At 43.1% G+C, this 23,284-nt stretch overlaps 1 protein-coding gene across 1 annotated transcript in view; it reads left to right on the plus strand.

Annotated features, from left to right (window-relative positions):
* The window catches only part of LOC141107496 (class I histocompatibility antigen, F10 alpha chain-like), a 91,674-nt gene extending 70,293 nt beyond the window's left edge, over positions 1–21,381 (plus strand). Inside the window, exons 5-8 of the mRNA XM_073598265.1 lie at positions 3,642–3,740; positions 5,378–5,410; positions 7,940–7,985; positions 15,804–21,381. Of these exons, the coding sequence (XP_073454366.1) occupies positions 3,642–3,740; positions 5,378–5,410; positions 7,940–7,983 (176 nt within the window). The 3' untranslated portion in view covers positions 7,984–7,985; positions 15,804–21,381. The remainder of the gene's footprint in view (positions 1–3,641; positions 3,741–5,377; positions 5,411–7,939; positions 7,986–15,803) is intronic.
* Positions 21,382–23,284: the final 1,903 nt, after the last annotated feature.

Consider the following 23,284-nt stretch of genomic DNA (forward strand, 5'->3'; position numbering starts at 1 on the left):
TTTAACCTTCGCTCTTCTATATTTATTGCCCATTGGAATGCACTGCGTGATTTCTTTGTTTAATATGTTCCTAAAGCATTCCCATTTTTCCTCCATTTTCAATGTTTCAAGGATTTGGTCCCAACTGATGTCCACCCAAATGGATTCCACGTCCCCCTTGCCCTATTTACAATACCACTCCTCTCTTCCATCCGTAAATCATTCTTGATATATAGGCACACCCCTCCACCTTTTCTACACCCCCATCCCTCCGATGCAATGAATACCCCTCAATATTTGCAAGCCAGTCATGTGAGCTGTCAAGCCAAGTTTCTGTTATTCCCACAAAGTCTAAGTCCTCCTTGTATAACCGAAGCTCCAGTTCCTCCATTTTGTTAGCTAGGCTCCTGGCATTTGTGTATACTCCTCTCAGTATTGTATGGCTGCATATTATTTTCTCCTTATGTTTTCTCAGGCTTCGTTTTTGATTTATCATTTCGTTCACCCCGGGATTAGATGTTATGGCTATATTATCACTACTAATCCACTATTAGCCTCTGTCCTTTGCTCACTGCCAGCTATCGCTTCCTCTGAACCCTCCCCCAACACCTAGTTTAAAAGCCCCTCCAACTTCTTAGTCATCTTTTTTTCCAACAGAGCTGCACCCTCCCCATTAAGGTGCAGCCTGTCCCTACTAAAGAGCCTGTAACTGACTGAGAAGTCAACCCAGTTCTTCAGGAACCGAGACCTTCATTCCTACACCAGTTCCTCAGCCACTTGTTAAGTTCCCAAAGCTCCTGCTGCCTCTCTGGTTTGACTTTAGGTACAGGAAGTATCTCTGAGAAAACTACCTTCCCTTCAATCTATTTCCTAAGTCCCTGAAAAAATTTTTGTACGCTCCACCTTCCTCTTACTTTGTCATTGGTACCAATGTTTACCATGACCGCTGGGTCCTCCCCAGCCCCACCCAATAATCTGTCCATCCGATCCTCCATATGCCAAAAACACATGCCCGGTAAACAACATACTGTTCAGCGATCACGGTCTTTGTGACAGATTGCCTTATCTGTCCTTCTAATAATTGAGTCCTCTGCGTGAAAGTTTCTTACCTTCCTGTTTTCTTCTTTTGTGTGTACACTCCGTCTATACACATCACACAGTGCTGTATAGGAGGTTATTGGGAAATTTCTGCCTTTTCTTCTTCACTCATTTATTGGAAGCTTCAATTTTCTATATTATTAAAAAACACGAATTGACACCCCTCTTAAAGGGAAGTCCACCCTAACACTTAAATTCTCCCCTGCAATCATTAATGTGAGCTAAGTTCAGCATTATGTCTCAAAATGAAAAAAATCCCAGTTTTTCTACCTTTATTTTGTAGTATCCAGTGCCGTCACCAGACTTCAGTTCTACTTCTGAGTCTAAAAGCAGCAAGTGGGTGTGGTTACTGAAGGCTAATGACATCATTTCCAGGGAGGGACACTGTTCCTGTGTAGCCAGTGGGCAAATAAAGGATGGGAGGAGCTGATCATAGGTTCCCGCCCAGTGTTCTCTCATCAGTAAGACCCCGGCCCTTTCACACTGGGGCTGCTCCACGGTAGCGGTAAAGCATTGCTCATGTTTGCAGTGCTTTATGGCTGTTTAAGCGGCGCTGTAGCGCCACTTTTCAGCTGCTAGTGGAGCGCTTTTAACCCCAAAGAAGGGGTTAAAGTCACCCCTGTTGTGGTGCTGCCAAAGCAGTTTGCAGGCACTTCGGCAGAGCTGCCCATTCATTCCAATTGGCAGGAGCGGTTTGGGAGCGGTGTATACAGCGCTCCCAACCCGCCCCAAAGATGCTGCTTGCAGGACTTTTCATAACATCCCACAAGTGCACCACCCCAGTGTGAAAAGTCACACTAGAATGAATAGAGAGGCGGTTTTCAGGCACTTAGCAGAGGCTAATTCCAGCACTAAAGCACCTGAAATCCCACCCCAGTGTGAAAATTTACTTGCATTGTACATCCTAAGTCATAATAGAATGAGGAAATAAAAAAAGTCCCATCCACACAGAACCCAGGAGGGGATGGGAGGTGCAGGGCATATATACAGTGTAGCTGTGCTGGGCTTTGAATGAGGACTAACACAGAAGAACACAGAGAAGGGAGCTGGACACGGGGGGTCTGTCGGTGTAGCTGGAAGTGCTCATCAATATACATTAAAGGAATAGTACAGGCAACCACACTAAAGCTTTGTACACACGCTTAGATTTTCAGACGACCGAATGTCTGTTTTTTGTGACATGCTAGTCTCATGTCGAACGTGAAGAGGTTACTCACAGTATGAAAAATTCTCCTATGACAGAATTCAACTTCAGAAGTGATGTAATGTGTTGAATAGTTTTGTATGTATTCTTTCATTTCTGAGCATGCGTAGTCTTGCTCTTATGATTTTTTTCATACGAAAACTGTACCAATGAAACAAAAATCAGACGTTGAGTTCACATCCGACAAAAATGTTATAGTCTGCACATCCAGGCTTTTGTCTGACGAAAAAGTGAAATTCGCTGTCGAAAGCACCGTACTAACAATCCGAAAATCTGCAGACAGCTCGTCATACGAATTTTTCTATCCAATTTTTAGAGTGTGTGTGCGGGCCTTAAAGTGATTGTAAGGCTTTTGTTTTTTAAGTAACGAACATGTCATACTTTCCTCCACTGAGCTGTTCGTTTTGCACAGAATGGCCCCGATCCTTGACTTCTGGGGTCGCTCGGCGGTGCTGGTAGCTCCTCCCTGCATCGTATAACCCCCCTAGGAGAAGCGCTCTTCTGGGGGGTTACCTTATGGGCGCGCTTCCGAGTCCAATATTCGGCATCCATAGACGAGCCAATGGCTGCGCTGCTATCAATCTATCCAATCAAGAGCCGGGACAACAGGCAGAGGGGAGGAGTTCAACTCCGGCGGGGGAATACAGGACTCAGGTAAGTAAAATGGGGGGCCTGTCAGTGACAGAAGTTTTTTCATCTTAATGCATAGGATGCATTAGGTGAAAAAGCATGTCGCAGCCTATTGATTTCAATGACACCTATTCCCATCGATGCAACTTTGAAAAGGTACCTGCACTACATTGATGTGACTTTGATCTGGAGAGTGTAAAGTTGGATCAAAGCTGCACTCAGTTGCATCAAAGTCAAACTCTAACCTTAGACTACATTTCCACTAGCGCAACTCCAAAGTTGTGCGATTTTAGAGTGTGACTTTGAGTGGGGCTTTGATCCAACTTTACACTCTCTGGATCAAAGTTGCATTAAACGTTGCATCAAAGTATTGCAGGCACCTTTTCAAAGTTGCTGATTTTCAAAGTCTCATAGATGGGAACAGGTTATATTGAAATCAATTGGCTGTGACTTGTCATGTGACTTTGTGTCCAAAGTCGCATGACAAGTTGTACTAGTGGAAAGGGAGCCGGAAACTCATTTTCAAAAATGTTCCTTTGTACTCCATTTCTTTCATATATTGCACCAGTCATGTGGAATTTCTTCTCCAACTCCCTCCGCCGTTCACAGCAGGTGCCCATCTCGCTCTCTCTTCCCCCCCATACTTTTTGGAATTTTGTAAACTTAATTTATATACAAGAATTCCAAAGTCTCTAATATCTCATATTCTCTTTATGTTTATCTCTGTCAGATCCACCAGGCAATGGCCTCTCACTCGGAGTGATCATTGGTGCTGTTATTGGAATCATCGCTCTTCTTGCTGTTATTATTGCAGTTGTTATTTGGATAAGTAAGTATAAGGATTCAGGAATAATAATTTTTATTAGAACACTAATACCAGGCAGAGTGTCTGTATGCAACTCTTCTGATTCTATATCTGAGTGTAGAAAGTATAGAGATAGCTCTACTACTCCTAGTGCTCAGGAAAAATGCAAACCGTAAATAAAAGAGAGAAGTCCATGTTGCGGCATTCACTTTGTTGGAACTAGCCCCTTATAAGCCATCAGACTTTTGGGAAAAAAACACATGATCGAATTGTCCGACGGACTCCAGTCTGCCGGACCAAGTCTGCCATAAAGTCTGCTCGTGTGTACGCGGCATTATGAGCCGTCAGACTTTTAAAACTGCTGCAATTCCTGGAGTTCTTCATTAACCACTTGACCCCTGGAAGATTTACCCCCTTCATAACCAGGCCATTTTTTGCAATATGGCACTGCGTTGCTTTAACTGACAATTGTGCGGTCATGCGATGCTGTACCCAAACAAAATTGATGTTCTTATTTCTCCACAAATAGAGCTTTCTTTCGGTGGTATTAGATCACCTCTGCGGTTTTTATTTTTTGCGCTATAAACAAAGAATGACAATTTTGGGAAAGAAAAAAAATTTACTTTCTGCTATAATACATATTTAAAAAAAATGTATAAAAAACAAATGTATTCATCAGGTTAGGCCAATATGTATTTTTGGTAAAAATAATTGCAATAAGCGTATATTAATTGGCTCACGCAAAAGTTATTGTGTCTACAAACTATGGGATAGATTTAGGGACTTTTATTTATTTTTTATTGTTTTTACTAGTAATGGCGGCAATCTGCGATTTTTTTTTTTTTTTTTTTTATTGATTTTTTTTGCGGTACTGCGACATTGTGGCGGGCAAATTTGACCCCAAATGACACTTTTTGGGGACCAGTGTCATTATTACATTGATCAGTGTTATAAAAATGCATTTATCAATGTAAAAATCACACTGGCAGGGAAGGGGTTGGGGGTGATCAAGGGGGTAACTGTGATCCCTGGGTGTGAACTGTAGGGGGGGGTTACCTGGGACATGACAGAGATCACTGGTCCTGATCACTGGGAACAGTAGATCTCTGTCATGTCTCCTCTCAGAATGTGGAATCACCTTGTTTACAAAGACATATCCCTGTTCTGCCTCTGTACTAGGCAATTGCAGGTCGCTGGCAGACATCGAGTCCACTTGACCCACGTACATGCGTCCACAGTGTGCACTAGTGTGCGGCGGCGAGCGCCCGCTCACAACTGCGCTGGCGAGAGCCGCCTTACAACTACGATGTTTCGCGCTGGAGAGCTGACCTGCCGCTGTATAATGATGGTGGCTGGTCGGCAAGAGGTTAAACAGCTCCTGGGATTTCTGCAGTTTTGTCCAAAGCATCCAATTTAGTAAAGCCCAACCATCATGTAGCAGAGCAAATCAGAAAGCAGAGCCGGCATATCTAATAGACAAATATGACTGCCCCATGTACAAAATGAACTAAACAAAGATGGTTGTATTTACATCAATTTGTGAATTCCATTTAACAATCTAATTTTCAACTGTGATGTTGTCTGGGTGAAAATATTCAAAATATAGTTTATGGGTTGAACTCTTTTTTTTGGGTTCCTAACTCCATGTCTTCATATTTCAGAGAAGAACCAGGCAGGCTACAAAAGCACCAACAGTGAGTAATGTTTGCTGTATTCCTCTGTGTAGTATTTTATATTGTTATGATTTGTAGATTGTAATCTTTATGTAGAATTTTCTAAGGATCCTCTAAGTCTGATGAACAATGTAATCCAAACTGCACTGACAACCTCCTCATTATTGGTATTATTGCTTTCCATACACCCCAATGCCTCTTACAAACAAAAAAGAATGTAAAGTGGTCCTGGGCCATTTTTGTTTAGGGATGAGTTTGGCTCTTCCTCACTTATTGTTACCTGGACCTGTGTGTGTGTGTTTGGGACATCCCATAATAAAAACAATAGATCCTGTGTAAACTCCATTTCTTGGAGTACAGTACAGGACACGGGTCCCTCTCCTGTTATATTAATCTCCCCATTTCTTGCTACAATCCTGAGGCTGTCTGGTAGTGGGCGGAGTTATATTGGGATATCTGGCAGCCTTTTTTTGTCCAATCACCTGAGCACATCCATGTAACCCATGGTAAAGACTAAAGAGCCCATGCTATACTTTAATGCTATGTACACCCGATAGGATTTTCCGACTTGTCTTGCATACACACGGTCGCACAAATGTTGTTGGAAATTCTGAACATCAAGAACGCGGTGGCATACAACACGTACGACGAGCCGAGAAAAATGAAGGTCAATAGCCAGTGTGGCTCTTCTGCTTGATTCTGAGCATGCGTGGAATTTTGTGCGTTGGAATTGTGTACACGCGATCAGAATTTCCGACTCTCAAATTTTTGTTGTCGGAAAATTCCGACAACAAATGGCCGATGGAGCCTACACGCAGTCGGAATTTCCGACAACAAGCTCCCATCGAACATTTGTTGTCGGAAATTCCGATCGTCTGTACGAGGCATTAGACACAAGTGTTACTACTAACAATGGCTATACACTAATAGATTTTCATACAAAAAAATTGTTCAAACATTCCTAAGAAAATTCTCACTATATATGAGGGCTTGACAAATATTGTTCAAAATGTTGTTTACATTTAACTTTCAATTTATAGTGAATGGATTTCCCCAAACTAAAACTACATACTCTGCTAGGAATTAGTTTATTCAACAAAAAAAATTTCCACCTTGATCCTTCTAATTTTCTCCTCACTGCTGTTGAAAACCAACTTCAATTTTACCCACTAATGATTAGACAATCTAATGAATGTTCTTAAAATGAAACAATTCTAATTCAATTCTCTATGTAAAAAATGGTTAAGTGATTATGTTTGTGTGCTCTAACTAATTAACTAGTGTATTTTTACTGAAATGTTGTGATTGATAAACCATTGTGGTATTATAAAAATGATTTTATTCTCCAGGGTCTCTGCTTTAATAAAATATATTATATATAAACTAATCTTCAAGTCTGAAATGGCTTTTTAAAGTGGACCTTCACTCATTTTTTGAACTCTCCATCTATTAAATCTTCTGCCATTGTTGTTTTAGCTTTGGATAGTAAACCATTTTTTTCTGCCAGTAAAAAACTTATATAGTCCACTTCCTGTTTCTTGTCTGGTAAAGAGCCGCCCTAGGCTTATGACATCATGCGCAGCTCTTTGTCTCTCTCTCTCTCTCTCTCTCTCTCTGTCTCTCTCTCTTTCGTGAGAGTTTGCCAGGAAGGGATGAGTCATAATAGGGCCAATGAGAGCTGGAGGTGTGTGTCTATGTAAAACCAGAAAGTGATCAGGCAGCAGCTTCAGCTTCCCACAGTTAAAATGGTTGCAGCCAGACTCAGTGGAGGGACATTTCTGCAGCATATTTGGCAAGTACAAAATCACAGTATATATTAAATAATATGCAAAGTGGTTGGAGGGAAGCTTCAGAATGGCAAAGATTTTTATTATAAATTATATGAGCATACTGCAGTTCCTCTTTAATCATGTGTGCAAAAAAAATGCAAAGATGACTGGCATTAAAAGTGTTAAATGGATTTTGTATTTTAAATGTTTAGAGCTCCCCGATTAGCCGTTTGTTTGTTCTTAGTGGTTCATGTTCTCCAGGGCAGTGCCCAGCTATCCATGCCCTTTATTTGACAATTGTTTTCCTATTTGCCTTGAACATTTTTCAAGGTTCACCTTCCACTGGAAAGCTTTGCCTTAATGTTTCCAATTTGCAGACTTTTGGATGTGTTTGCTGCTATTCAACCCCAAACACATTTCCCCATCACTAGATTTTTCATGTTAAAACAACCTTGTCATCATCCCTGATAGAGGCTGTTACTTGTTACTATGATGTCATTGTACATTTTTGTCATACAAACATCACCTAACTGGCAAATACATCATTCTAATATTGTTATTGGTGTAATGAGGAGGAAGGAGACCCATATTCTAGTATTAGAGTCAGTGCCGGACCCCACCACAGGTATGGTAGTGGTTGCCGCCTCTGCCATCCATCTTGTTACTCCATTCAAGTGCTCTGTATACTGACCATGTGTGAGATTTATCTGATATTACACTGATATAGTCATGTTAGTAATATAATAGAAGACATGGTAATCATTACTTTTATATTTTACAGCTTCTGACACAGCTTCTGACAACTCCAAGGAAGTTAAGGCCTGAATGTAAGTTTTCATTTTACTATTAATGTTCTAATTTGCCACATATGACACATGTTGTCCAAAGAGAACCAACTAGATACTGCCTCATATTTCCAAGGAAGGTTATAAATCACATCTTTGACAACATTTGGTATTCACTATAAAGAAAATTGTGAACATGAAAGTGTTGCACTCTTTTAGAACTGGTTGAACTAGTCAAAGTTGGGGCGTGGCCTAGCGCGGCATGTGAACAGACCTGTTCACCGGAGCTCCCGCTGTTGATCCTCCTAACGATCCTTTCCTCGCTGTTCCCGGCGCCTAAAAACCGCAATATTCGGTAGCTACAGCATCCCGGACACCCCAGGACATAGATACAGCTGCAGTGTGGGGGTATGATGACCCGTGGAAACCACGGAGAAGCCGCGGCCTCAGCCGCTCAGGACATCCAAGATGGCGCCTGGACATCTCAGCCGCAGAGAACGCCACGAGGCCAGGACAAGAAAGCAGACCAAGGGGGTAAGTCACAGAAACCCCCTAAGGCCAAAGACCAGCCCAGGGACATGCTATACTATACACAGAAACTGGCAGGCTCTGCAGACTCCACACAGACTAGCACACAGACTCCAGCAGTGTCAGTGGAGCAGACAAGCAGGGAGGACACAGAAAGGCCAGAAGACACAAACATTATGGACTCTGTTCCGGATCCTATGCCAGGCCTGTTTGATTTACAAGTGGAGGACAGTCCCCAACCTACACTCAGTGAAATCCTGCATGCAGTCCACAGATGCACTGCCTCGGTGGATGACCTTAAGGAAAAATTTGGGGGACTGAAGGAGACCGTCTCTCTCCTCCGCCAGGACATTCAAAAAATTAGGGAGAGAACCACAGCAGTGGAGGGGAGAGTAAGTGACATGGAAGATCAGATGCCTCATTTAACCAGAGATGTGCGGGGGGCTGCACAACATGCACACCAGGCCTTTGAAAAGACTGACGACATCGAGAACCGCCTGAGACGCAATAACGTTCGCATAGTGGGGCTCCCGGAGAAGGTGGAGGGCAGGGACCCCACAGTGTTCGTTGAAGAGTGGCTGCAGGAAATATTCGGTAAAGAGGCCTTCTCTCCCCTATACGCGGTGGAACGGGCACATCGAGTGCCGCCACGACCTCTACCTCCTGGAAATCCCCCTAGAGCGATGCTGGCCAGGCTCCTCAATTATCGTGACCGTGAAGTAGTGCTACGACTAGCCAGAGAAAAAGGGGCCGTGCAGTTCAACGGAACCAGAATCTCCTTCTACCCCGACTTCTCAGCCGAAGTGCAACGCAGGAGATCTAAATTTGCGGATGTCAAGAAACGGCTGCAACGCCTACAGCTCAAATATGCAATGTTGTTCCCTGCCAAGTTGCGAATTACAGCTGGGGATCAAAACCACTTTTTTGAAAACGCACAAGATGCTGCTGAATGGCTGGACCGAAATGAGCAAGACCTGCGTCGACGCAGACGCGACAATGAAGATGGATGACTTTACTTGGTCAGTTCGTCACAGAGATAAAGGGCGCCCACACTACACAGTCACTGTTACTCCTTACACAGAGGACTTTTTTCCTTTTTTCACTTAGCACCAGCGAGGAAATTTCAATGTTATGAGCTCACTGCAAGTGCCGAATAACCACTTGGGTGGCTGGCGGATATACTCCGCAACTGAACTTTACGTGTTGCCACTGTTGTTATGGCCTGAGTTGTTGTGCCCTGTTGGCACGGTTGGGGCCTATCGAGCCTCGCACAATCTGCTACCCCTCCGCGTGGCACAACCTGCGGGGAGTATCTCACAAGTCCTTTTTCTTTTTCTTTCTCACTGGACCTACTACCTGGTTCACCTTACCTTCCAATTGAATATACAGCTTCTCTGTACCATTTTGTTGCATCTCCAATATCTAAACTGCATCACCAGCGAACCCTGTGCTCTAGATGGCCGGCTGGTCAATTTAGTTTATGCAAGCATTGCTGACTGGCGATTCCCGGAACTGCTGCAGGACAATATGAGACCTCACCACACAGATGAGAACTGGACTGAACTTCTGCAATGTCTGATACACCCATAGTGACCTGGAATGTTCGGGGAGTAAACGATCCATTGAAAAGGTCCATGATCTCAGCCGGACTGCGGAAATTCCATCCGGCTGTGATTGGCCTGCAGGAAACCCACCTGCGGGATGATACAGTTGGTTTCTTGCAATATGCATGGGTCGGCAAGGCCTATCATTCCACTCCGCTTTTTCGCGGGGAGTAAGTGTACTGATACACAAAGCCCTAGTATACCAGGAGCTAGACTCCTTAGTAGATATATCTGGTAGATTTGTATTCTTGCACTGTAAATTGTATACGATTACCTTGATACTAGCTTTTGTATATGTGCCCCCTCCATTCTCCAGAGAGGTATTGCAATTGTTAATTTCTTATTTAGCTAATAAACCGGATATTCCGGTATTAATAATGGGTGACTTCAATTGTTACCTAGACCCTAAACTGGACAGGCATCCACCTGTACAGCCTCCGGGGGGTGGACGGGGCACCGCTCTCAGCCGCTTACTTGCAGAAGTAGGATGGATAGATATATGGCGCAATCGTAACCCCGAATGCAAACAATTTTCCTGTTTTTCCAAGACACACGGGTCATTGTCACGTATTGACTTATGTATAGGTACCCCAAATCTGGTAAGCAATATAACCAAAGTGGAATATTTTCCACGAGGAGTGTCAGACCACTCCCCACTATCTCTGTGGTTAACTACTAGACCCCCCAGCAACCTACCCAAAGCCCCGTGGAAGCTAAATGCCTTTTGGTTAAAGCTCTTTGTTTCGCAGGAGGGAATAGCAACGCAGATTGAGGGTTTATTTAAAACACACAGATATTTACATGATGCTCACTTGAAATGGGAGACTTTTAAGGCACATCTGAGAGGGATTTTCATCCAGGAAATACAACAGGTTAAACACAACTCCTCGGTCCTGCTAGAACAGGCTGGGGACTTGGTAAAGCAACTAGAAATTGCCTATATAACTGATCCCACTGACCCCACTAGGGAGGCATGGATGTCGGCCCAGGATTCCCTGGACCGGCTGAGATCCTCCACTGCAGAGCGTAAAAGGTTCTTCACGAAGCTAGCATTTTATGAGGAGGGGGAGAAGACGGGCCGCCTACTGGCAAAAATTGCACGATCACAACAGCAATCACCAGCCATTGGGGCCATTCGGGCTGCCAATGGGAAAGTAGTCAATTCCCCGGAACTTGTCATATCCGAGCTGGCATCCTTCTATGAAGACCTATATAGGCCGAGGGATGCTTACTCGGATGCAGAACTAGCAGAATATATATCTACGATTGATCTGCCCTCGTTGACGGCAGCAGTACAGAAACAATTAGATGCCCCGATAACCTTGGAGGAGCTTCGGGTGGCGGCCTGCTCTTTTCCCACGTGTAAAGCACCGGGTGGGGATGGCCTCCCTATGGAAGTATTCACTCAGTATGGAGAACAGATACTCCCCGAACTATTAAAAGTGATCAACGCTTGCCTGGACACAGGCAGACTTCCTGATTCTATGGCAAGGGCAAATGTGATTTTACTTCTTAAACAGGGGAAGGATCCGGTTGACCCCGGCTCCTATAGACCTATTTCATTGCTCCAGAGTGATGTGAAGATCCTTGCAAAGGTCCTGGCGCTTCGGGTCAACGGGGTCATCTCCTCCATTATACACCAGGACCAGGCAGGCTTTATGCCCCAAAAGTCCACAGCCACCAATTTGAGAAGACTGTTCCTTAATATGCAAATGCAGGCAGACAATATGGGTCAGAGAGCGCTGCTATCCCTAGACGCCAACAAGGCTTTTGACAGCGTTAGCTGGACATATCTCTGGGCAGTATTAGACAAATTTGGGTTTGGGAAACGGTTCATAACATGGGTTAAGCTGCTGTATGCGTCCCCTCAGGCCAATTTTCGAATGTCAGATAGAGTCTCGCATGCCTTTGCTCTGGGCAGGGGGACGAGGCAAGGCTGTCCTCTGTCCCCACTGCTCTTTGCGATCGCGATAGAGCCCTTAGCAGCCCTTATAAGAGACAGCGACCGGATTCAAGGGTTCCATTACGGGACACTGCATGAAAAGATAATGTTGTATGCAGACGACATGTTACTTTTTCTGGGAAACCCGAGCAATTCACTGTCAGAGGCCATGTCAATAATAAAACTGTTTGGTCACTACTCCGGGCTAACCATCAACTGGTCTAAGTCAGCCCTGATGATGCTGGATGGGGACCATGGGGTTGCGCTTCCTGATCATTGCCCCATTCCTCTGGTCACTAGTTTCAAATATCTGGGCATACAAATAGCGCCCAGGATTGGAGACTACTGTTCCATAAACATATACCCCCTGCTTTCACGCTTTCGTGATAAAATAAACACATGGAATAACTTAAAAATGTCCCTGGCAGGCAGAGCCAATTTAATCAAGATGATTCTTATGCCCCAATTATTATATTTCTTGCACAATACACCGGTGGTAATCCCCCTAAAAATCTTTAGAATAGTAAATACCCTTTTTCGTAAACTGCTATGGAACAATAAACATCCCAGAATTAGACTAGAACAGTTGCAGCAGTCTAAGGACAACGGGGGGTTGGCGGTTCCCAACCCCTGGTTGTACTACATAGCGTCCCAGTTGCAGCAGTTGGTTGGCTCCATGGCTCCAGAGCCACAGGGCTCAGCAGCGCGGTTGATGCTGATTGCCTCTGGAGCAGAAACTATCCCTGTGGGTCTTGAGGCCCAGCTATTTGCGAAATCCAACAAAAAGGCCCCAACCCTGTCGCTGGTACAGAAAATATGGAATAAAGTTAGACAAATCCAGGGGGTGCAGGGGTTCACGGATTTCAGTCCAATATGGGACAACCGTTCCTATAGTGAACTGGGAAAACTAAACCAAAAGTCTAGATGGTGCAAGTACGGGGTAAAACTACTCTCTCAAATATTCGGGAACGGTAAACTGCTCTCTTTCACAGAACTACAAGCCAATTCCAACTTACCGAATAATATGCTTTACCCATACCTTCAGTTGCGACACGCGGTGGCTGCGCAGGGGACTGCTGTTGAGTGGATATTGTCACCCACTCCGGTATTCCATGTGTTACAGTCTAGTAAGGAAACCAAAGGAATCATATCCCAATGCTACCAGATGCTGCTGGTAAGACACTTACGGGCTTACCCATGCAAGGCGGCTCCTGCCTGGGAGAGGGACCTTGGCCAAATCACAGATGAGCAGTGGGAGGAGGCTCTTCAAGTCATACCCAATTGCTCCCTTAACGTAGCACAAAAGGTCTCCCAATTGTTCATAGTTTTGAGAGTACATTACACCCCTAAGAAGTTACACAAGATGGGCAGGGCGACAAGCCCTCTATGCTCCCGCTGTCAGCAGCACGATGGAGACCTCATTCACCTACTATGGCGCTGCCCGAAGCTCCACCGTTACTGGAATGGGGTGCTAGACACGCTCAACGGAGTATTTCAGACAAAGGTTCCCACTGACCCTAAGTGTTGCTTGCTGGGAGTCCTGGAGGAGGAGATCCCGGAGGAGATGGATAGGGTCGCTTTCTCCAGGGCTCTATTTCAGGCCAGGAAACTTATCCTAATGGGGTGGAAATCCACAATGCCACCCACCAGGGGCTCCTGGGTGGAACACATGGGACAGACCCTTATCAGGGAAAAGCTAATATACCAACACAGGGGATGCCCAAATAGGTTTGAACGTATTTGGTCAAAATGGCTGGATACACCGGGACTGAGTCCAAGAGAGTTGGTGATGTCTAGACTCCTGCAATCTCTTTAAACCAGATGAAGGGGAGCAAAATGGAATACATAGCATAAAATAACATGGGTGGTGATAGCCAAAACAGGGAAAGCTGTGTTGTGGATGTTTGGAAATTTGCAACAGATTGACAAATCAGGTGGTATAATTACTGTATACATGACCGTGAACCTATTTGATATTACTGATGTAACTGTAAATGCAACATGAAGAGTGATTATTGCTGGACTATATGTGAAAGTTCAATAAAACCTTTTTTGATTTAAAAAAAAAGAACTAGTCAAAGTTTCAGGGGGTCCCTAAACTCCGATCTTCATTTACTTCCACCTACTAAGTCTCTTGGTTGCCCCCTGTACAGGTGGTCCTGGGCCAATGTAATTTTTACCTATTTAAAAAAACAGCCCTGCAGTCATCACTTGTATTTGCTGTCACTGATTTTGTATCACTATAAATTGTCTCTGGACAGATTGGAGCCAAGTCACACTAGGAATTGTGGTAATGCAACTGTGTAAATACAATGCGTTACCATTCTTTAGGGTGTAGTGCAATAGGGGAGCCCATTCATTTTAAATGGTCTGGCAGTGCCCCATAACATGGGAAAATGGACCTGACCCTTTTTTCTAATGCAATGCCTGCTACTGTAAAATTGCATTGGAGTGCTTTACTTAAAGTGGTTGTTAAGCCACTATCTCATCTTTATACTGACCCCTCTGTCAGATAAAAAGCTGTATCCTAGTGCCTGTTTTTAGTTTAATAAAGCCGATTTCTACCTGTTTTAACATAATCTCCCAGCGATCACGTGACTCAGGCTCTCTGCTCTCCCTGTCTGATAGCTCCAGCGGGCAGGGCCGAGATTCCCCTGCTGACGTCAGCCGGGGAAGAGAGGAGGAGAGAGCCTAGAGTCACGTGATCATTGGGAGACGCTGTTAAAACAGGTAGAAATCTGCTTTTTTTTAAACAAAGAAGCACAGGCACTAGGATACAGCTTTTTATCTGACAGAGGGAATGATAAAAAAGATGAGATTGTTTTGTATCAGTGGGGAGGGGAGCAGAGCAGCGCTAGTGAGAGCTGACAAGCAGGGAGGGGTGGGGAGAGGAGGACAGAGGGAGACACAAAAGAGCTGCAGATAGCAGCGGATGATGGAGGCATGTACACTGACCACAGTGTCAGGGCTCAGCAGCCCTGATATATCCTGGTCAGTGTACAGAGGGGAGGGTAGAAACTGGCAGGATCAGCAAGGTATTTCAGGTGTTACAGGAGGCCATATGACACAGCACAATCACTGTGCTATATAACATACTTTAGGGGAACAGGATACATTTTTATTTTATTGGGTTAACAAATGCTTTAATGGCACCTTAATGCACCACACTTTGCTTATTACTATAACATATAACATTTAATTGGCCCTAAATGGTACATTCTTTTTGGTGGTTGACTCAATGAAAATTGCAAGCTTTCAAAACAGCTCAGTTCTCTTGTTCAGGTGATGCAAATATGAGAAGCTTGCAAATATAATTTGTTGTCTTGTTTTCACAAGTCTTCTATTTTATGTTAAACAGGCAAGGTGTGCAAATAAATGTTATACGATCCAAATTAGTGTTATAGAACAAAAGCTGTACTATCCACAAATATAGAACATATAAAGGCAATTAAGGTTTTCAAGTTGGGGAAATTTACTGAAACTGGAGGACTCAGAATCTGGTGCAGCTGTGCATGGTAGCCAATAAGCTTCTAACTTCAGCTTGTTCATTTAAAGCTTTGACAATAAAACCTGGAAGCTGATTGGTTACTATGCACAGCAGCACCCAGTTCTGTGTGCACCAGTTTTAGTAAATCTCCCCTGTTGAGTAAAGGCTCCATTTCACATTGGATGAATACTGTACCTTTCCTCACATTTATGGATAGGACTGATAAGTAAAACTTTTACTGAGAGTAACAAAACTTCTAATATAGAACTATATCAATATATACTTTTTGTTCTTTGCAGGTTCACAAAGGAGAAGAATGCAGATGGCTTCCTTTATTTTGTATATCATTTTTCGCTGCACTTTTTAGAAATACCTACTTTATGATTAAGGAGAATCTGTCATATTCCATAATCAGTATATATGCAAATATAATTAGTTGGTAGAAATCATGGGCACTTCTATGATGTTAGGATTTTTAGAACATTTTAAGAAGACATGTGAGGAAATTTTAGAATCTATACTACACACACCAGATATGTGAGTGACAGGTACACTTTATTATTATATATTCAGCAGCTGGTGGGATATATGGCAACCATTCATTCTGCATTTTATAGGTGAAATTCCATGGTTCTCCATATTCATGGCTGATTTGATATTGTAATGCAGAACGCTGAGGTCATCTTTGTGAAAAGTATTTATTACATGTTCCATTATGCTTACTGAAATATGCTTGGAATTCTTACTGTACAATAGAAATATCCATACTAGTAGCCATGTTGTTTTCCAGAGTTCACAGTTGTCCTCCTTTTGAAATGTGCATTAAATAAGAAATGCTGGGTTGACCACAGCCACCAATCACATTTAGACTTTCAGATCACAGCCTTATGCCGCGTACACACGAGCGGACATTACGGCGGACTTTGCCCGGCGGACTGGATTTCGTCGGACAATTCGATGTGTGTGGGCTCCAGCGGACTTTGTTTTCTCAAAAGTTGGACGGAATTAGATTTGAAACTTGTTTTAAATTTATCCGTTGAAATCGAGTCCGGTCGAAAAGTCCGCCGTCTGTATGCTAGTTCGACGGACAAAAAGCCACGCTAGGGCAGCTATTGGCTACTGGCTATGAACTTCCTTGTTTTAGTCCGGTCGTACGTCATCACGTACGAATTCGACGGACTTTGGTGGATTGTGTGTAGGCAAGTCCGTTCATTCACAAAGTCCGTCGGAAAGTACATCGAAAAGTCCGCCGGGCAAAGTCCGCCGTAATGTCCGCTCGTGTGTACGCGGCATTACAGTTGTACGGCCAAGAAATGCCATCATAGGCCAAAAATTCTGGTAATTAGCATGTACACAGGGTAACAAATAGGAAAAAAATAATTGCAGGATAACTACTTTGCCAGTAGGTTTGTATGGCCAAATATATAAAAGCTCTGGCCGTATGAGATCGAGTGAGCCTCAGATTGGGGAAACCAATCTACAAATATAGGGCCAATTTCATCCAAGAAAGGATTACAAAGCAGAGAAGAAGGCACTTCTAAGTGCAGTAATAAAGCACTTTAATGACAAGGAAGGGTTAAAAACACTTACAAGATGGAATTGATAAACAGGCATATCAATGAATCCATAACAGCAGCGGTGGGAAGCACTGTCTCTCTGAACCAAGATGGAGGGCTGTGCTGTCAGTACCAGCATGGAATCCAGGCAACCAGAAGTGACGTCAGGGTGGGCGCTATGTGTTTCGGAGCATGCCCAGTCACTTCTTCTTCAAACAAATCAGAAGTAATCCATCTTGTAAGTGCTTTTAACCCTTCCTTGTCATTAAAGTGTTTTATTACTGCATTTAGAAGCGCCTTCTTCTCTGCTTTGTTTTTCCTATAGAGTGTGCTTCCCTCTTCTGAAGTGCTGCTGTGGTGCATTAATCACATTTCAAGAGCCAGTCATGTAATGTTAAAGTCTTTTTGTTATCCAGAGCGCCCTATTCTCCATACTCCAAGAAAGGGATACGTTTATGCAAACATTAATTTATTAGTTGTAGATAATTATAGACCACTGAATATGGAAATCATGGCTGCCAGTAAAGTCTGAAGGTTTTACTTTGTGGAAATGAATACCCTGGACAGGAATGACAGAATTAGATAGAATAGTGGTTAGTGGATTGGTTAGCTCTTTCCTAGATTACTAGTAGTTCAGGCAAGTCAATGTTGCTGCAGAACTCAGATTAGTCTAGGTCAGGGGTCTCCAAACTATGGCTCTCCAGTTTTTCAGGAACTACAATTCCCATCATGCCTAGTCATGTCTGTAAATGTCAGAGTTTTACAATGCCTCGTGGGACATGTAGTTCCTGATCCCTTCGCAGTTTAGTGGCTACCAATTTAGGAAGCCCGTATTCTTTCCCATTATGATATTACTTTTATTAGAGCAATTATGTCGAAGGGAGTGAGCAGTCGTGTCCATTAATCTCCTGCACCCCCTGGTAATGAATAAAACCGCATTTATCAGCCTCTTGGGAAGTCCATTGCTCCGGGTGCAGATCTGAGGAGCTCATCTAGCTCAGTATGTATAGCAAAATTGAAAAACAAGGCTGAACTCTACGGAAGTCCTTCTGATAAGTTTATTTTGTGTAGCTGGGTGTTGACACCATCCCTGCCCTTATGCCACACTCTGACAGGTTTTAGTCCCTCTGAGGTCTATGTGAAAGCCATAGGATAGGCCAGTGATGGTGAACCTTGGCACTCCAGATGTTTTGGAACTACATTTCCCATGATGCTCAACTACACTGCAGAGTGTATGCATCATGGGTAATTTAGTTCCAAAACATCTGGGGTGCCAGGATTCACCATCACTGGGATAGGCAAAACATGGGTTGTGGCATAAAGGCAGGGACTGTGTCCACAGCCAGCTACACACAATAAATTTACCAGTGGGATTTCCATGGAGTGTGGCCTCATTTTTCAATTTTGCTAAGCATTCCTAATGGATTTCACATTCTGCTGACCAGAGCTAAAGAAGTTACTGCTGGTCAAAGATCAGGCTCTTCAATTGAACTAGTACAGAGTTTTAAATGATTCATTTACTAGTTGACTAAACTACTATGCATTGCAAAGCTACTACTAGCATCTTCACCAAAGTGTTGTGAAATTTGCTAAAATTCACTAATTAATAGGCATGAATAATAGTGACAAGTTACCTGGTGTTCTTCCTTACAGTATCAGATCTGTCAGAAAGGTGGAGTTGTGTGTTATTTGAAGGATGAAGCTAACATTAGTCCTAAACTATTGCAATGTGCCATATAGTCTGTACTAACTCATGTTCTATGACTGAGGATTCTAATCGCCGTATTTGATGTGACATTTTTGTAGGATTATTCTGACCAGCAGTGCACCATGGATGTATATACTGGGACAAAATAAAGTAATAAGTTGCTTAAATATTTGAACTTTACCTTTTCACTAGATAAGTAAACGATAATTCACCTTATGACAGGTTTGCTTTTATTATATAATTTTTTTAGAGGTTATACACTCATATTACTGACTGTTTTATGCTTAAAGTAAACCTGTATTTTGCCCAAACTAAACAAACTAATGAGTTCACATTACTCCATAGAACATAAGCAGTATGTACTTTTCGCTTTCCACAGATTTTTGCATATTTTTTGAGTTGATCAATCTACACAGAGGCTGCACACAACTTGCCCACCCATGTGTGATAGGCTGCAGACCTCAATGTTGGCTATACAAACCGTGTATGGGCAGGCTGAATGTATATCGAAACAAAAAAGACAATAAAAGGGAACTTGGAATATTTGGGTACCTGAAAAATACCCTCCGGTTACTTACCCACTCAAAGAAAATAAACATAAATAAATACAAGTGGGGCTCTATGGTCAATGTAAATCCTAAACAAACAAAAGACAGTAACAAGAAAGCAAGTCAACAGCACCATAGTAATGAGCCTCAGGGGTATAGTAGACCAAAGTACACAAATATAAAATGAAACCAAATATGAAATTACAAAAGCTTTATCACGAAAATCAAACAAAGAAAATCCAAATAAGAAAACCACCTCCAGTCCATCCTCATAAAAAGACAACGTTGTCTAAAATACCAAACATGCATATAGATGCCACATACCCATGCATACAATCCACCAACCAAATAATTGAAAAGGGTACTGCATGTACAATATAGAGGACTGTATATAAATTCCACTAATAAATGACCAGGAGTGATACATAACATCCCACGGGGGAAAGGGAAGTAAACCAAACCAATAGTTAGAGCTCAGGCATAAAGTACAGCTAGCCCAGAGCTCTCGGCTAAATACCATAATATATCACTCCAATGTAGTACATCCGGGTAAAATAAATATAAAGTACAAGGGGGTGCTGCAAACAGACTGGGAGGCAAAAACAGCTGTCAGATATTAATGTTGCCACTATAGCCTAGTATGTAAAGTCCTGGAGATAATCCATATACTGTATGTATGTATTCATATAGGCATTGGTGGACTATAACTGTCAGCAGAAATCCACAGAAAGTCACATGAGCCACAGCATGAGCATATAGTCTGATGAATAGAAGTAAAGGAAAATAGACAGGGAGATAACAGCTTGTGGTCAAGCAATTGTAAGTATAGCAGAGCAAACAGTCTCTGGACCCGATCTCAGAGCAAGGAGAAGCAGCCACAGAGAGAGAAGCAATGGGCAGTGTAATGAATGCCACAGTGAAAATACTTATCCGATCGTCTGCTTCTCAACCTCCACTGACAGGCTGGATATATACCATACATCGGTGGTGCCTCCTCACAATGAGTTTGTCCGCTTTATGCAGGATCAATCCCTGTCGCTCAAGGCATGATACTGCTGACCTGTTCCATGCCTTGAGCAACAGTGCGTCGAAAGTGATGAAAATGCAGTGCGCCTCAGCCTCCAGTGCAGCAGCGCTAGTACACCCCGATCACGGGGGAAGGTGTGATGACAGACATCAGACGCACAGGAGCATGATGTCAACATGTTTCACCGGAAACACCAGCTTTAATCAGGAGATCATCAATCGATCAACTTGGGTACAACCAGCTTGGCAGATTTTACATGCAATTATCACTAGAGGCTGCTATGGTTGCTAGCAATAATCACTGTCTTCTCCCAGTGGGGGCAGCTTTCCTGTCCCCCTGCTGGGAGAAGACAATGGATCAGCAGGAGAGATTCCCGCATCACCACTGTCTGTGTTGATGGGGGAATCAAGCAAATTTCTTTCCAGCAACCCGTGTATGGCCTTCCTAAGCGAGCTGTCAGAGACAACTACCTGATCTCTGTTTATGATCGGGACCCAGCGGGGCTGGCTCTGATCTTGTGACCTCTATGGCAGCCAAAGTGATCACATGATTGAGAAGTCTGTCCCACCACCTGGCATTAATACTCAGTTGACGAGCCACCAGGAGGGGGAGGAACAGGGATAAATACTTGTTGTTTTCATTCCGTAGACTAAGGTGTGCCTTTTACTTTACGCAGTATGGGCAAAACACAGGTTTACTTTAAGATATACATTTAAAAATGTATCTGCAATCTGGTTTTGGGCTCTTAAAGTCTTGTTTATTTTATTTGTTTTGCTAATTAGGATCAGAATTTTTTTAAGATTTGTTAATATATCTTCTGTGTCTAATTATATTCAATTGTCTGCTTTCATTGTCCTATATTTACTTTTAGTATTTCAAATTAAACATCTAGGACTGGAATTATTGGTTTATGTTACTCGACATAGTAGGACAATATTAAGTGATTGCTGTACTTGATGTTATAGATTATAGATCCTGAATGTTGTTTTTTTAACTGTAATTTTCATTTTTAGGCTGATTAAAAGACTTTTACCTGTTGGACAATGTAAATTACATTAAACTGTAACAATAAAGAAAGGGGGTGGGAGGTCACTGGAGATGGACTTTAACCCTTTCACTGCAACAGCCAGGAGTGTGTGAAAGGCCTATACACCTATATGAGGGCAATTTTTTTTTGCCATTTATGGGTTGCAGAGGTGTTCTGTGCAGGCAGTCCCATTTATGTCACTTGTGACACAGCATCTTCACGGACACAGTTGTTTTTGCTCCCAATTTTACATGCGTGTGGGTGCCATTACATGTCCCCAAATTCACACTCTGCGTTTGAGAACAGGCACCGCACAACACCCACACAGATATTGGTGCAACTGCAGCATATTATTTGAAATGAATGGGATGGCCTGAAGTTAGATGTATGGAACACCTGTGTATCCCTGTGCAGGCAAAGCATGGCCCTCACCTGGGTGTGTGCTTTATTATGCTCATGTGAATGTGGACTAAAACCCCATAAGACATACAGTGGTAGCAGTAAAATAATTAAATAGAAGTATGACCAAAGTTCTTTTGCTCATGTGGGTCACAAAAGTGCACTCATGTGACCAAGAATCGGCCAATAGCAGACTAAAGCCCACTGTCATCTGAAATCAGAGAGCCACTCCAAACTCAGAGGATTCCAAAAATAAAGTCGGGATTACCCAGATCTGGCTGAGCCTCTCAACATGCAACTGAGAGCCTAAGACAGCCACTCCTGTCCCCTCTCCTGCCTGACACTCCAGTGATTGCTAATGGGGCAGAGCACAGAGCGGGGACTGACAGTAACAGACTGAGAACTGAGTAATCAGTGATTGATTGATGAAAATATTCAAGTTTTTGTGTTTTTTGTGTCTGGAGTTCACCTTTAAATAAAGTAAATGTGATTCTAAAGTGTTCTTTCTCTGCATTAGGGTAAAATACTCCCCACTACTTGTCCCCCCACCACCATCCCTAAACACTTACCTGTCTCTTTTTACGATTCAGCTCTGTTCCTAGCTACAGCACCGCTCTCCCCTCTTCCCGCTCTCACAGGAGAAACGGGCATCCAGATGAGTGATCGCTAGAGGGGCAGTACCACCCCAACAGTTCTCATCCTTGAACTTTCCCACCACCAAACTTCAATCTGCACTAATTTCTCATTTATTTGTCAACAACTAGTATATCAGCTTTGCCTCAAAACTTGGAATAGTGCACTGAGAAAAGACAAAACTCCATGGAATAATAATAATCATATTTGGGCAGAACATTAGAAAGAAAGCCACTCACATTTATAAAGTACATTAATAGGTTGTCATTCCCAGTAAACAAATGCAGACTCCCATACACCATCCAATCTGATCAAACTAATCTAATATATGGCTTTAAGATACACTATATTACCAAAAGTAATGGGACACCTGCCTTTACGTGCACATGAACTTTAACGGCATCCCATTCTTAGTCCGTAGGGTTCAATATGGAGTTGGCCCACCCTTTGCAGCTATAACAGCTTCAACTCTTCTGGGAAGGTTGTCGACAAGGTTTAGGAGTGTGTCTATGGGAATGTTTGCCCATTCTTCCAGAAGCACATTGAGAGGTCAGGCACCAAGAGAAGTCTCTGCTCTAATTCATCCCAAAGGTGTTCTTTTAGGTTGAGGTCAGGATTCTGTGCAGGCCAGTCAAGTTCCTCCACCCTAAACTTCATCCATGTCTTTATGGACCTTGCTTTGTGCACTGGTGCGCAGTCATGTTGGAATAGGAAGGGGCTGTCCCCAAACTGTTCACACAAAGTTGGAGCATGAAATTGTCCAAAATGTCTTGGTATGCTGACAAGCCCCTTAGTTCCCTTCACTGGAACTAAGGGGCCAAGCCCAGCCCCTGAAAAACAACACTACACCATAATCCCCCCTCCACCAAATGATTTGGACCA

This window comes from Aquarana catesbeiana, linkage group LG09 (genome assembly GCF_042186555.1).
Source record: "Aquarana catesbeiana isolate 2022-GZ linkage group LG09, ASM4218655v1, whole genome shotgun sequence".
In the NCBI taxonomy this organism is placed as follows: Eukaryota; Metazoa; Chordata; class Amphibia; order Anura; family Ranidae; genus Aquarana; species Aquarana catesbeiana.